Source organism: Solea senegalensis, linkage group LG14 (genome assembly GCF_019176455.1).
Source record: "Solea senegalensis isolate Sse05_10M linkage group LG14, IFAPA_SoseM_1, whole genome shotgun sequence".
Classification (NCBI taxonomy): domain Eukaryota; kingdom Metazoa; phylum Chordata; class Actinopteri; order Pleuronectiformes; family Soleidae; genus Solea; species Solea senegalensis.
Window position 1 is genome coordinate 2,413,579 of NC_058034.1, and position 12,898 is coordinate 2,426,476.

Below are 12,898 nucleotides of genomic sequence, written 5' to 3' on the forward strand. Positions count from 1 at the left end.
TAGTAACTAATATAACAACTTGTTAAAACCAAGAAAACCAACCTATACACGCGAAGTGGCCGGTGGTTATACACTTATCTGTGTGACGCTGAGAAAAAGAAATCTACAAAAGAATTGGGCTCGTCCGGGATTTGAACCCGGGACCTCTCGCACCCAAAGCGAGAATCATACCCCTAGACCAACGAGCCACACTGTCAAAGACGAAAAGATGTGTATACATACGTAAGCATGGTTCGTATGTATATTTTCTAATTTTGATACAATATCTTCGTCATGAGCCTCCTGCGTTAACTCTGTCCCACTTGTGACACCAGTGAAACATTACAGTTAGTTCACGTTTATCAGCAGCGTGACATACCAGCGTATGCAGTGCCGACTTTTGGCAGGTTTTGAGAAGACATGAAGAGAGGAATCGCTAAAAGAGCTGCTTCTCACACAGCTAGCCATAGATTTACACGACAGTATCGCAGCTCAGGTTGAACGGTTTGGAAATTAAATAATGCTGGACAAAAGATGGAGGAGGAAGAGCACAAAGAGGAAGAACAAAGTGAAGGTTCATGGTGAATGGTGTAACAGAAGAGGACAGCACACAAGGTATAGGACAAGACGGAGGCAGGCGGTCCGCTGTGGCGACGCCTAAAGGGAGAAGCAGAAACAAGATCGAGTCGTAGATTAACGTATAGTTCTCGTGCTGGGTGTAAAAGACAGAATCATACTTCAGAAATTTAAAAGAATTGGGCTCGTCCGGGATTTGAACCCGGGACCTCTCGCACCCGAAGCGAGAATCATACCCCTAGACCAACGAGCCACGTGTCCTAGATAGTCGTCATTACACTACTTAAAGTTTCTGATATGTCATGTATGATGTGTTTGGATATAGTATATGCACTATGTAATATGCCTTAAATTCAGCATGTTCTGTAGACAATGGTTGTGGAAACAAATTTGAAAGTGAAAGTGAAAAGGATAATACAAATTCTAGTTCAGTTTGGTGACATCTACGGTCTGAGGAGACAGTCAGAGGTCGGAGGAGGAGTTACCGCCTTTCATTAGGAAATCCAGGATGTAAACAGAAGCAGTTGAAGCGCCGCCTTTAGTTAAGTTAACCTACAACCACTCTTTGCATTGTGCCGGGATTTAACTGTAATACAAACTAAGATGATGTAACGTAGGTTTTTTTTAATTTCAACTCACAGTTGAGTTGCTGCTGCTCAGTCTAGTTATGGTTAGCTTGTAGCTTTCATGCTACCACGGAGTTTACTAAGCCAATTTAGCCGTTAGTTAGCTTGAAGCTAGTTCACAGGGACAGAACACTGAGGGACAACACTTGGTTCATACCTAAATACAGATGGAGGCTCATCTGGGATCTTTGCAGAATCCTGATCTAAGGTAACGATCAATATAATAAACTAAATGACACAGTCTGGGGTTATTTAAACACATGAACCTCACATTCTGTTATAAATTGTTGTGATGTTTTATATGCGTGTCCCAGCTCTGTCCTATCATCATGTGAGCCCGAGCTGCAGGAGCTGATGAGACAGATTGACATCATGATCAACCAGCAGAGGAGGATCTGGGAGACTGAGAGCCAAGAGCTGAGGCTCAGGCTGAAGAGTGGAGAAGATGAACTGCTCACTTCTAAGACTCTCATTGAACGCCGGGACCTGGAGGTGAATCAGAAGATTCTTACAATTCAGTGACTTTGTTGGGTGTTCAGCAGGGCTGCAATGAGATCAGTCAAACATTAATCAAATGCAAAATGTATCACCAAAATCAAGTTCTCTGATTTCAGCTTTTTAAATATGTTTTGGCTTCTTTGCTCCAACATTACTACGTCCTTTAGGTTCTGTGCGTTATGGTCAGAAATGTTACCACAATGAAAAAGTTTCAAATTCGGCGATAACGATAATTATTATCCCGATAAATAACACGGTTAAGTTTTGCTCCTGAGTGGAAGTTGGGAGAAAAAAAACAACAACACATAAATTGATCTTAAAAATGAATCAGTGAGACTTCTTTGTCCCTACATTTATTATGGCTGGACACAAGTGACGTGTAGCTATATGATTAATCACTCAGATTCTGAACTGAGACTGAGGTTAACACTTTCTTTAGCTGTTTTTCAAATTATGTTAATGATTTATCCACATTTTTACAAATGCCCCTATATATTTTCACCCTTATCCTGCTGTGTGCACTTCCTTTATTTAGACTCAAATAGACCAGAATAGAGTTGAATTCACCATTAAATGTATACATATATACATATATATAGTATTGGCAGTGAATAAAATTAAAAAAGAGGGTCAAGTCTCTCAGTGTTACGTCATCAATGTATTTACACCAACATGGTCAGCAGTGTCCAGCCTACATTGTTTTAGTTTATCATATTTATTGCATTAGGAACCAAATAACCCTTTTAGTGTTCTCTTACCCTCTCTAATTGATTTTAAATGTCATTTCTTACTGCTACCGTTCTCTCTCTGATCACAGATCGGATTTCTCCGCAAGCAGCTTGAAGACGTCCAGACTGATCGACAAGAGTTAATTGCCAAGTACGAAAAACAACTGCAGAAAGTTTGTGAAGAGGTGAAGACTTGTTTTACCATCATAATAAAACTAAAGAAAGCACAAATCCCCTTATCTTGGAAGGTTAACAACTGTTTTAAAGTCCTGAATCCTGATTCATGTCCGGATCACCACCAGAATCCAACACTTTCTTTATTACCTACATCACCAGGAAACCCCATTTAAATCTGTCCAGTACTTTTTGATTTATGCTGCTCACAAACATGTTTGAACATATCACCTTCTTGACGGAGGTCAAATTTCTATGTGTATATCCAAATGTCCTCTGAGTGGAAATTGTTATGCTTCTGTGTGTTGATAAAAGCATTGTGAACATATTTACCTGCAGCTGGATAAATTAAAGAGAAGCTACCACAAGCTCCAGCGCAAACAGCTCAAGGAGACCAGCAGAGGATCCAAAGAGACAAGTGTTTCAGAGATGACGCAACTCCAAGACAAAATTGAGGTACAATCCATTTCCATTTTCCAATCCTTTTCCTGATATCAGTTATCAACAGATTGGCTTTTACTGCCATCTGCTGGTTGAGCAGCATTATCCATGCGTCTCTCAACAGGGATATCATCAGCAACATGTCCAGTATCAGAAACAGCTGACGGCACTGGAGGCCCAGAAAAGGAGCATGACGGATGAGCTCACACACGTGAAAGTAAAAAATAACCTAACATTTCATATCAGTTTAATGCTGAAGCACCTTTTCCACACATATGTTCTGTCCTTTTGAATTCCAGGACCAGCTGGTGTCGTTGCAAATGCAGAAGGAGCACAGGGAGTGCTGCTCGGAGGTGCAGAGTCTGCGATCTCGGCTGGAGAAGACCCAGGCCAGCCTGCACGCTCAGGAGCTTGAGCTGGAGCGACTGCGACCTCTTCACGTGTGGCTGGGACAATCTGAGCGAGAGCAGCAGGTTAACACAATCATAACAACAGAAACAATCAGGGGTGAAAGCATTTGTAATGGGCCGCTTCATTTTTTTACCTAATGTTAAAAAAAGTCCATTTAAGTCAATTTTGTCTCATAGTTTGAGTTGTTTATTGTTCATTGCTTTACAATCATAGTTTCCTAAACAGCCTTTTTTAATGAATATTTGTCATCAAATCTTCACATTTTAAAACATCACCAGTGTGATTTGTATAGCATCAAATCACAATATACGTTATCTCAAGGCACTTTACAGAGTGAGGCCAAGAAAATTACAATATATTGTTTTTTTTTTACATTATTAATTTATTGCATTGATAAAGTTTCCATTAATTTTAGTTTTCTTTAAAATACATTGCAACATTTAAAATGTTTCTTTTTATTTTGTAAATATTGTTTAAGTCATTGTTTCTATATATCGCCGTCATCATCATCATCATCCTCTATACCTATCATATATATCAGTAAATAGAGTGTCGGGGGTTTGCCTTACTCTTACTGTTACTCTAACTAACTAACAAGTTCATTTATCCAGTTTATCTCTGAGTGGTTTCTCTGCAGTTTCTCTAATCATAAATGTCAACCGCTCCATATTAATTGTTAGTTCTGTCGTGACTAACCATGAGTTACATTTTGGTGGATTTGTCCGTTCCCTTTGTTGACCACACAATATTATAGATGAGTTTAGAGACTAGTATCTGGCAGTTACATGGATGAGGACTTTCCAAAATATGCTCATCGGAAGTAGTAATATTTTTTTTAATGTCATTCTCTCACATTAAGGGTGAATTCAATTAGATTTTAATCAGCTGATGGTTCACAAATGTTCTTCAGGTGTCGTCCAAGGACCGGGAGGAACTGCACGGCCCACGCAACTCTCAGGGTTTTGAACTCCAGAAGTTTCGCAACGAAGCTGCCAGACTCACACAAACACTGCAAACTAAAGACCGAGTCATTCGGTGAGTAATCCTCTTTTATAAATGTGTGTTCCACTCATGATGTAATACAGCCAAGCATACACAGGGGGGCGCCGTATACTGCCACTGTAGAGGGGCAGCAGTTAGGAACAGGTGAAAGGAAGGTGTGTTGTGAGAGTTTCATGTTTGTTGTTGTGTTTACAGATGTCTGGAGGACTGTCTCACAGCCCGGGGCTGTGCTGGTGTGGAAACACTCAGAAAAGACCTGGAGATGACCACAGCTAAGCTTCATCGTGCCCAAGCATGTGAGCTTCATCTCAAGGCAGAGCTGGCCTGTCTCAAAGAGAGGTGAATGCTCGAGTCTTTATGGAATAATAATGACAATTTATGATTATTTTTGTTGTTGTTGTCTTGGGCCATGCACCCCCCAGCCACTTAGGCTATTAGATCCATACAGCACCTCATGAAGTTGAAGCTTTAGATCTTCTGCTTCAAGGTTTGATCTTCATACCTTGATGGAAAACGATTCTCCTGACGTCTCTGGCACCAAGATCTCACTGGATATTTTCTCATGTTTGGAACATTCATCCATTCACAGATTGTCTACCACTATATCCTCCACATGAGGGTCACAGGGCACAGGGCGAAAGACGGGGTACAACCTGGACAGGTCGCTAGTCCATCACAGTTTGTCTCAACATATAGAGACAAACAACCTTTCAGTGTCCTCACTGCGGGAGAAAAATTGAAGTTCACGGAGAAAACCCACGAGAGAACCTGAGGGAACATGCAAATGCAGAAAAGCCTTGGTTCCAACCGGGCTGGAAGCTGGTTCTTTTTGCTGCAAGGCAACAGTGGTAACCACTACTCCGCCACGTGGTTGTGCTTAAAAAACTCAGTAGATCAGACATAAATCACCTGGGTTTGAACATTGGCAGTTATTTTGACCATGTCTACATTCGATGTTTGCGTGAAGTGAGCAGTTAAACATGTTTATCTAATAAAGTGGCCGGTGAGTGTATGGTTCTGTTTTATGTTTCCAAAATCCACCGTGTCACCCTCTAATGTGTCTGTGATTTTCCCAGACAGGAGAATCTGAACCGACAAAAAGCCGATCACTTAACGACAGAACGGGAGCTGAGAAGCATGAAAGCTGATTATAACACTTCTGTAGCTGAAATGAAAAAGGTCAGCTAAGTTTTTTTTCCCCTTCTATCATTTACTTAATTTGCATCAGAAGAGTTTTAAACTGGACACTAACGTCTTCATTCTACAGCTCAGAGAAGAACTTGAAAGAGCCCAGCAGACTCACAGCTGTGAGGTGGAGGGAATGAGGAAGGAAGTGTCAAAGCTGACCAGCGAGCTGCACCAGCGCGACCTCACCATCGCTTCACTGCGGGTTTCATCATCCAACATCACGCAGCAGCTCCGTGGTGAGGCGGAGCGAGCGGGGCACAAGGCGGCTGAGCTTAAAGTGAGCAAAGAACCAAGTTTCAATATAAGCGTTTAGTCAACATGTAAAAACAATTTTAACTGACTTTTTTATGTATAAACACAGACATAAATCACACGATAAGAACTTTGAAGTGAAGCATGAGCCCTTTATGGGCCCCTCACAAAGGAATTCATGTTTACAGGATGTATACATTTAGCAGGATGATGCAAAACGTACTGAAGACAAATATGGAGGAGAGATGAGGCCTAGGAACTATGTTTTATGACAAATCAATCATTAAAGTTTTCATGATACAGAATAGGTAGTTGATACATGTGTATGAATAAATTTTTTAATTATTCAATGTGATAAATTTATAGGCTGAAAGGTTGTCTTATATAATAAAGGCATATTTGTTTCACTGCCACAAAAGAACTAAACGAATCAAGTATCTGTATCAGAATTTCACCATAAATGAATCATTTTTCCGACTTCTTACTTCTTTTCTTTTATAATTCTATATGAAGCAGCTGCTTTTCAGTGTGCCGTAGTTTATTTATGGGTAAGTGAAACCTGCTGAGGCCCATCATCTGAGCAGGGTGTCACATATTTCTTGTCTCTGACTTTCCCAGGTGACTCAGGCCCAGCTGGAGTCTGTACAAACTGAGAACCATCATCTGAAGGGTCTGCTGCATACACTGGAGTCTCAGTCATCCAAGGTCTGTCTGCTTTGTCATTGTTGTTATTGTAGTCACTGCAGGGTTTTTTTTTACAGACACATGATTCTTCTCTTAACTTTGCTTCAGCGTTTGTGTTGTTGTGACTCGTCTCTCACTCCCTTTTCTCCTCAGAGGGGGGACTCCACGCTTGCAGCGCAAAGAGAGAGTCACGCGTCACCAAGCAGCCTGGAGCAAGAGAATGCACAGTTAAGGCAGGCGCTCATTGGCATACGTGCCCAGGCTGGCGTGTCCGGCCAGGACAAATCTGCTCAGCTCAGGCGCTCCATAACTGACCACACGCAGCCAGCTCAGGACAGGTGGGTGTCGTTTACACAGACGCACAAGCTCAACAAAGCAAGAACCTGAACTCTCGCGCACCTACCTGTTTCAGGCATGAAGATACCAGCCGTCACAAACGTGTGGTGGAGACGAAGCTGCAGGGTAACGGCACTCGTCATGAAGGAGAGATTTGCCAACTCTTAAAAGAGCTGCACACTCTGTCCCAGTCCCCCACAGACCAACCCTACATCCAGACCCCAGACTGTAGGCCTCCTTCAGCAGCATCATCATCATCATCATCATCATCGTCATCGTCCTTCAGTAACAGAAGACTCACCAGGAGAAACTCTGAATCTGGACAAAGCTCCGCCTCAGAAGACTCGCTGGTTTTGGTGGCCAGAGAAAAAGCTCCACCGCTGGTGAGACTTATCACAAACTCATCCACGTCCACAGTTGTGATGTTAAAAATCTGTCACTGCCCTCTCTCTCTCTCTCTTTTTGCACAAAGAATCTTACAGTTGTATGTATTTCCTGCTTCCCAGGAGCTGTTATCAGGGTCACCTGCAGATGGCGTCGTCACTCAGTTCATGGAGAAGGAAAAGTTACTGACCCAGGAGCTGTTCCAGAGACTGGACACCCACATCCAGGGCATGAAGGAGAACAACATCAGGACAATAGACAAGTACATACCCGGCAGCTCAGAACCTGAACCCCACCACACGTCTGCGCAGAATGGTCAGTGACTAAGTGACATGGAAGAAATCTGAGATAAGTATCTAAATAAGATAAGTGAAGTCCTGAATGGCATACAGCAGACATGTTGTGTGTTCTGTGACTGTTTACATATTTTAATACCAGCATGGCAACTCAAAGCTTTGAATTTACCCAATTTTTCACAAGAACCATCAAAAAAAAAAGGTGAGATCTGAAACGCACTGTGCTATGAGGTCACAGCAGCGTACATGAACGCATTGTCAAAATGTTTATGTTACTTACATACCCTTCATTTTGAAAATGTGTAGCTGATCAGCTCAGATTCTCCTCTTGATTATTTATTTACCTACCATAGTCTGAATGGAAGTGGTTCAGCTTTTAATGTGTTGAGACTTCAGTTACATTTTTGGTTCAACAAGACATTGTCAAAGTACAAACTAAACAAAACTCAACCATGAATCACATGCTTTGTCTCTTAAACACATCACAGAGACTGGTAAAAAAAACAATTTATTAGCTTGGAACAGTTCTGAAGAGCAATCCTTAAAGCTAATTGTTGAATAAATGCCCAGTTTATAAAACAAAACAACAGTTTTGGGATGGAGGCTCTCTGTCCTGAGCTACTCCCATCAAGGACAGACTTTTTCTGCCTATATTTAAGGTTGCTTTGCAGCATAGGCAATTGCTGCCAATGCCGGAAGAGTCTCATTTCTATTCAAAGGACGTGCGAGAAGTGTTAATTCTCCGATCACTGGTCAGATTCTTGTTTTGAGGATTCATTTTGGTGCTGTTTGAGTTTATTTTATGTAAGTGTGAGCTGGAATTATTGATCAAAAATGTCAAAATTGTTATCTACCCCAGCTTTAATATCAATAAAATTTAATGTTTTTAAAAAGAGTATATAGTTTTAATTCTAAAACGTCTTGAAGCTGGAACGATCTATAATGACTGAACCTGTAGTTTGTTACTTTTAAATATAAGCAAATGTCTGTTACATTCAAACCGCTATGGAATGATCAACTGTGTTTCTATAGCAGTTCCTTTGGTTTCATGTCTGTGAGGACACGCTGCACACTGAATCATTAATTTTATTTGTCACGATTGAGCAGGCAGGGCAAAGAAAGCACACAGCGCTAATAAAGTAAGACGGCTTCTTCCAGCAGCACTAAAAGTTTCAGAAGTAGTTTTCCACTACTAAAAATAAACTTGCACGTTTAGTAGGACAACCGTATTTTAGGCACAATCTCAATTTTGCCTTTTCTCCAACATGATTATGCAACATGGAAAAGGCGTGCTCTGCCAACAGCACGCCAGTGTTTCTTGAACAGCTGCTTGACTGCGTGTCTGCGTCACAGCTGCTGCTGTTTCCTTCACTACGCAGCTCCAATTTTCCTGGATGCAGTCTGGACTGGTACTACTACATTAAAAGCAAAATATACGACTCAAAACCTACTGAAGGAACATAGAAACACCGTCAGAAGACACCACCGCTGTTTTCCTCTCATTTTGTATGTGTGTGATTATAAAATGATCATTGTGTGATCAGATTTGGTCAGTGTGGGTCAAAATGGTTGACCAGTGGTGAACTGATGGCGTGTTTACTGCTTCTCACGTGCAGTACTTTATCTGTAAAGACACCAGATGACTGACCTCCTCCTGTGCCAAAGATGTTTTATGTGGAGCTGCATTCCATTCCAGTTTGTACGACTGCGGAGTGATGAATAAGTGAAAAAAAAAAAAAAGTGAATATGCTTTTACTCCCTGAGGTTAACGTGTACATTTTTGTGACTAATCCAAGCTACCACTCATCTGTCTCTGAAAGCGTGTTTCATTGTCAGCTCGTGATCAACGTTTGTCTAGACTGTGTGTGTGTGTGTGTGTGTGTGTGTTTTTTTTTAATTGATTAAAATGGACTCAAGAATTTGTGGACGATTCTCAATGTCTGTGCTTCTCCATATTTATGATACACAGACTCGTGGCTGCTGAATTCCATATGAGTCACTCATTGCTCTTCTGACATGAACATCATTGCGTTGCACTTTGTTTTCTCATGGGAGGCAGCAAATTCCAATCGTTCAAATCAAGTTGCCTGAAATACGCAATTTAAAGCAGAACTATGCAGGATTTTTATCCTAATTTAACAGCTTCGGAGTCATTGTGATGGTCAAATGTCTTGTTGCGGGGAGATTGGGGGCTGTTTCCACTCCTAATACCATCCCCGAGTCCTCACAATAAGGAGGTCTCGCGAAGTTTCAAGTCTCACAAGAAACACAATTTCTACACTACACGACAAAGAGGGAGAGAAAACAGTTGATGGAGGAAGCAGGAAGAGGAAATGATGAGTGAGGGGCTACACATGAGTAAACATCAGATGGATTTTTCCGGATGGCGAGAATTGGAAAACACAGGGGCATGCAAAATGGATGCAAGTTGACAACAAGTGCACATGGACAGGAGGGGGATGGATAGATGTTTACAGTGGTTTCATAAAAATATGTACTCCGAGACTGTAGGGGGAGCTCCGTAGAGTTAAAGGCGAAAAAGTCACGACAAGCCATTTGACGACACAGTAGTGGAACACGGATAACTTTTTATCAAAGCTCTCTGTGACATCAAAATGCCTTCTCAAAGACATTTCAACAAACAGGCTAATTGAATTTTCATGTAATTAACAGTGCACAACACAGAGTGATTAAGATCTTACCCACCTGACTCTAGTCTGGGCTGAGTCTGCACCCGGACGTACACTTCCCCCGATCCACTCGTCCGAAACCCCTCACAATTGTTCAGCGCCCTCATCGTCCCTGCTTCCAGGGCTGATGGACTCGACGGCGTCACCTCCACTTTACTAGTAACATTAAAGTCATTTGTTTCACCTTGGCTGATGCTCCTCCCTTGTCCAGGAGAAAATAATCTACACCTGTAATTAAATCTTCAGCTGCTTCTTTGCGTTCAGCCGTCTATATTTTTCCTTCTGCTCTGGTCAAACATTTTTCAGAGGGGTTGTGAGGCTTTTTATCTTTGGTTACTTGGTTTACTTTCGGACTCTTAGCTGCAGTTCTCTGTGTCGACTGACTCTGCCGGCAACCTGGGTGTCGAAGTGCGACGAGCCGCATTATTGGTTGTGTGGCGGTGGGTGGAGCAACAGACCAAAAACACCAAACCAAAACATAAACAGATGACACACCATGGCTGGTTTGTGAGTTAAGAAATGTCCCGTTTGCAGCCCCTTTAACGTGCACTTTGCATTTACACCCAGAGAAAAGAATGTTGCTGCTGTGAGCCAAAGGAGTGTCTGTCCTCCCTGCATGTCTGTCATGACTGGGAAAATACCACATATGTACATGTCTGTCCAGACGTCTCAGACAGCAGGGAGGGAGGGCGACTTATACTGTAGACGTCCTTATTTTCTTGTTTACTCATTCTCCTCACCACCACCTCCACCGGCCCTCCAGCTCGTCTAATGCAGGAATGTGTGCGCCGTGCCAATGCTGTCATGAACCCTCCCCTGCAGCCTGCTTTGTCCTCATCATTAGACGCTGTGTGGAATGTTAATATCAAACATGTGGGGCACTGAACCCCAGAAACACTGACAGGCCTCCAGGGGAATAATTATATTTTCACTGCTTTTCTAATGAAGGACACGCTGATAGAATGAAAGTAAAGTGGAAAAACAGATCAGGGGAAGTATGTGTTTTTCATTTTTGCTCTTATACGATTACAATAACAGAATTGATGTTGAGCTGTCTCCCAGCCCAGTGACTGCTCACTTTGGTATGTGGTAGCCTATGTTACTCGCACCATAAGCCCCAACAAACAGCGCTGAGGAATTTGGCCAGGCAGGCATTCCTCTGGCTCTCTCTCTCTCTCCAGTGTGAGGTGAAAAGGTTTTTTTTTAATGTGGCGATTGCTTGAAGGGGCCTAGTGAGAGGGTGGAGGAGGAGTGGGGCTGATTCAAGTCCAAGGAAAGATCAGACCTCCTCATTTACATAACGGTTCACAGGAAAATTAACCTTGAGGAGACCAGTTGATTGAGTAATTGCTAAATTGATTAGTGTAATAAATTTAATCCCCAGCATTAGGCCTTTAAATCCTTTAGGACATGCAGCGGTTTCATGGAAACAGAGGATACTTTTCCTTAAAAGGCAACCCCTTTTAGTTTGGATCACCACTTCTGGGTTGTTATGATGATGTGTTTGTTTCAGAAATTTAGATTTAGTTTAGATTGTCCTTCACTGGAGATAAGGGGCCAAGCCCAAAGCCTGATTGAGACACCTGAATTCAATACTTAACTCAATGGTTCTCAATTATTTTCTGTCATGCCCCCCCAGAGGACAGAATTGTTTTCACGCCCCTCTCCCCAAATTGAAATACTATTGAGAACCTGATCATATTTATTTATCTGTATAAACCACTGTATGAGTTGCCCTGCCCTGTCTCTCCCCCCCGACACCTCACTGTGAAGTTAAAGTTGAAGCAAACCAAAGACATTGTCTCCGCCCATTTACACCTGATGTGAATGTAACATGAACATAGCAGATTGTATGGAATGAGGATTTCATTTGAGTCTTGGTTTCCTTCCCTTGCTCAGGGTTCCCACAGGTCCTTGAAATCCTTGAAAGTTTTGGAGAAAAGAAAATGTTGCCCTTGAACGTTTTTAAAAAATCGCCCCTTATTAGACATTGGGTCATTGAAAGTGCTTGGATTTTGTGCACGAAAGAAGTTAAGTTGATATTTAGCTAAATATCTCCCTTGTTTGTTATGGCGCCACCGACTGTTTCACGCTCTGCATTGCTTGATGTGCTTAGACAAGGCCTGCGCAGAACACACATGGAGTCATAATTACTAGCAGTGTTGGGGACACTGTCCACTGTCTGTCTCTCTCTCTCTCTCTGCGGTTGACGTGACTTTGAGCGAGTAGCGTTAAGTAAGAGAGAGAAAATGACGTGATGTCTGGGAAATGAAAATTCCAAGATCTCTGTCTCACCAAAGAAAATTATATATTGATTTGCCCCAGATCTCAAGGACAATCACTAGTCCAGATGCAGAGCGCGCTGCAAATCAATAAAAGTGGACGCCAGTGGACGAAGTGGCACTTACAGTTTGTCTTTGAATTTGAGGGAATTAGCTCCTGGAAAGTTCTTGAATTTGATGTCAACCAAGGTGTGGGGGGGGCCTGCATGTTTTACCACAAACAAGCAGCAGAGGGCGCAGTTACCTGCTCTGCCCTCAGACTGAGGTCGTATGAAATGTTATCAGATGAGAGACTTCTCTGTGAGACAGCAGTTTACATCTGAGACTGTCTCTCTGTTCCTGTCATGAAAC

The 12,898-nt window shown here is 42.2% G+C and overlaps 1 protein-coding gene and 2 non-coding genes across 3 annotated transcripts; 1 reads left to right on the forward strand and 2 right to left on the reverse strand.

Moving 5' to 3' along the window:
* Positions 1-116: 116 nt before the first annotated feature.
* trnap-ugg lies at positions 117-188 on the reverse strand. Its single transcript has one exon. It is a non-coding gene; the product is annotated as a tRNA-Pro (tRNA).
* Positions 189-736: 548 nt separating this feature from the next.
* Positions 737-808, reverse strand: trnap-cgg. The gene has a single exon. It is a non-coding gene; the product is annotated as a tRNA-Pro (tRNA).
* A 43-nt stretch (positions 809-851) lies between these two features.
* On the forward strand, positions 852-9,500 carry cep63 (centrosomal protein 63). The gene is made up of 14 exons (XM_044044955.1): positions 852-1,389; positions 1,496-1,673; positions 2,497-2,592; positions 2,921-3,037; positions 3,147-3,239; positions 3,322-3,495; positions 4,344-4,468; positions 4,631-4,774; positions 5,512-5,614; positions 5,703-5,900; positions 6,494-6,580; positions 6,713-6,897; positions 6,972-7,278; positions 7,402-9,500. Exons 1-14 carry the CDS (start codon positions 1,349-1,351, stop codon positions 7,600-7,602), a joined length of 2,049 nt encoding a protein of 682 aa, XP_043900890.1. The 5' UTR covers positions 852-1,348; the 3' UTR covers positions 7,603-9,500.
* Positions 9,501-12,898: the final 3,398 nt, after the last annotated feature.

Excerpts from the sequence above, each read along its gene's own strand:
- cep63 (XM_044044955.1), top strand. The coding sequence starts at position 1,349 with ATGGAGGCTCATCTGGGATCTTTGCAGAATCCTGATCTAAG. Across the intron at positions 5,615-5,702 it reads CTGTAGCTGAAATGAAAAAG|CTCAGAGAAGAACTTGAAAG; the intron begins GTCAGCTAAGTT and ends TTCATTCTACAG. Across the intron at positions 6,581-6,712 it reads TGGAGTCTCAGTCATCCAAG|AGGGGGGACTCCACGCTTGC; the intron begins GTCTGTCTGCTT and ends TTTTCTCCTCAG.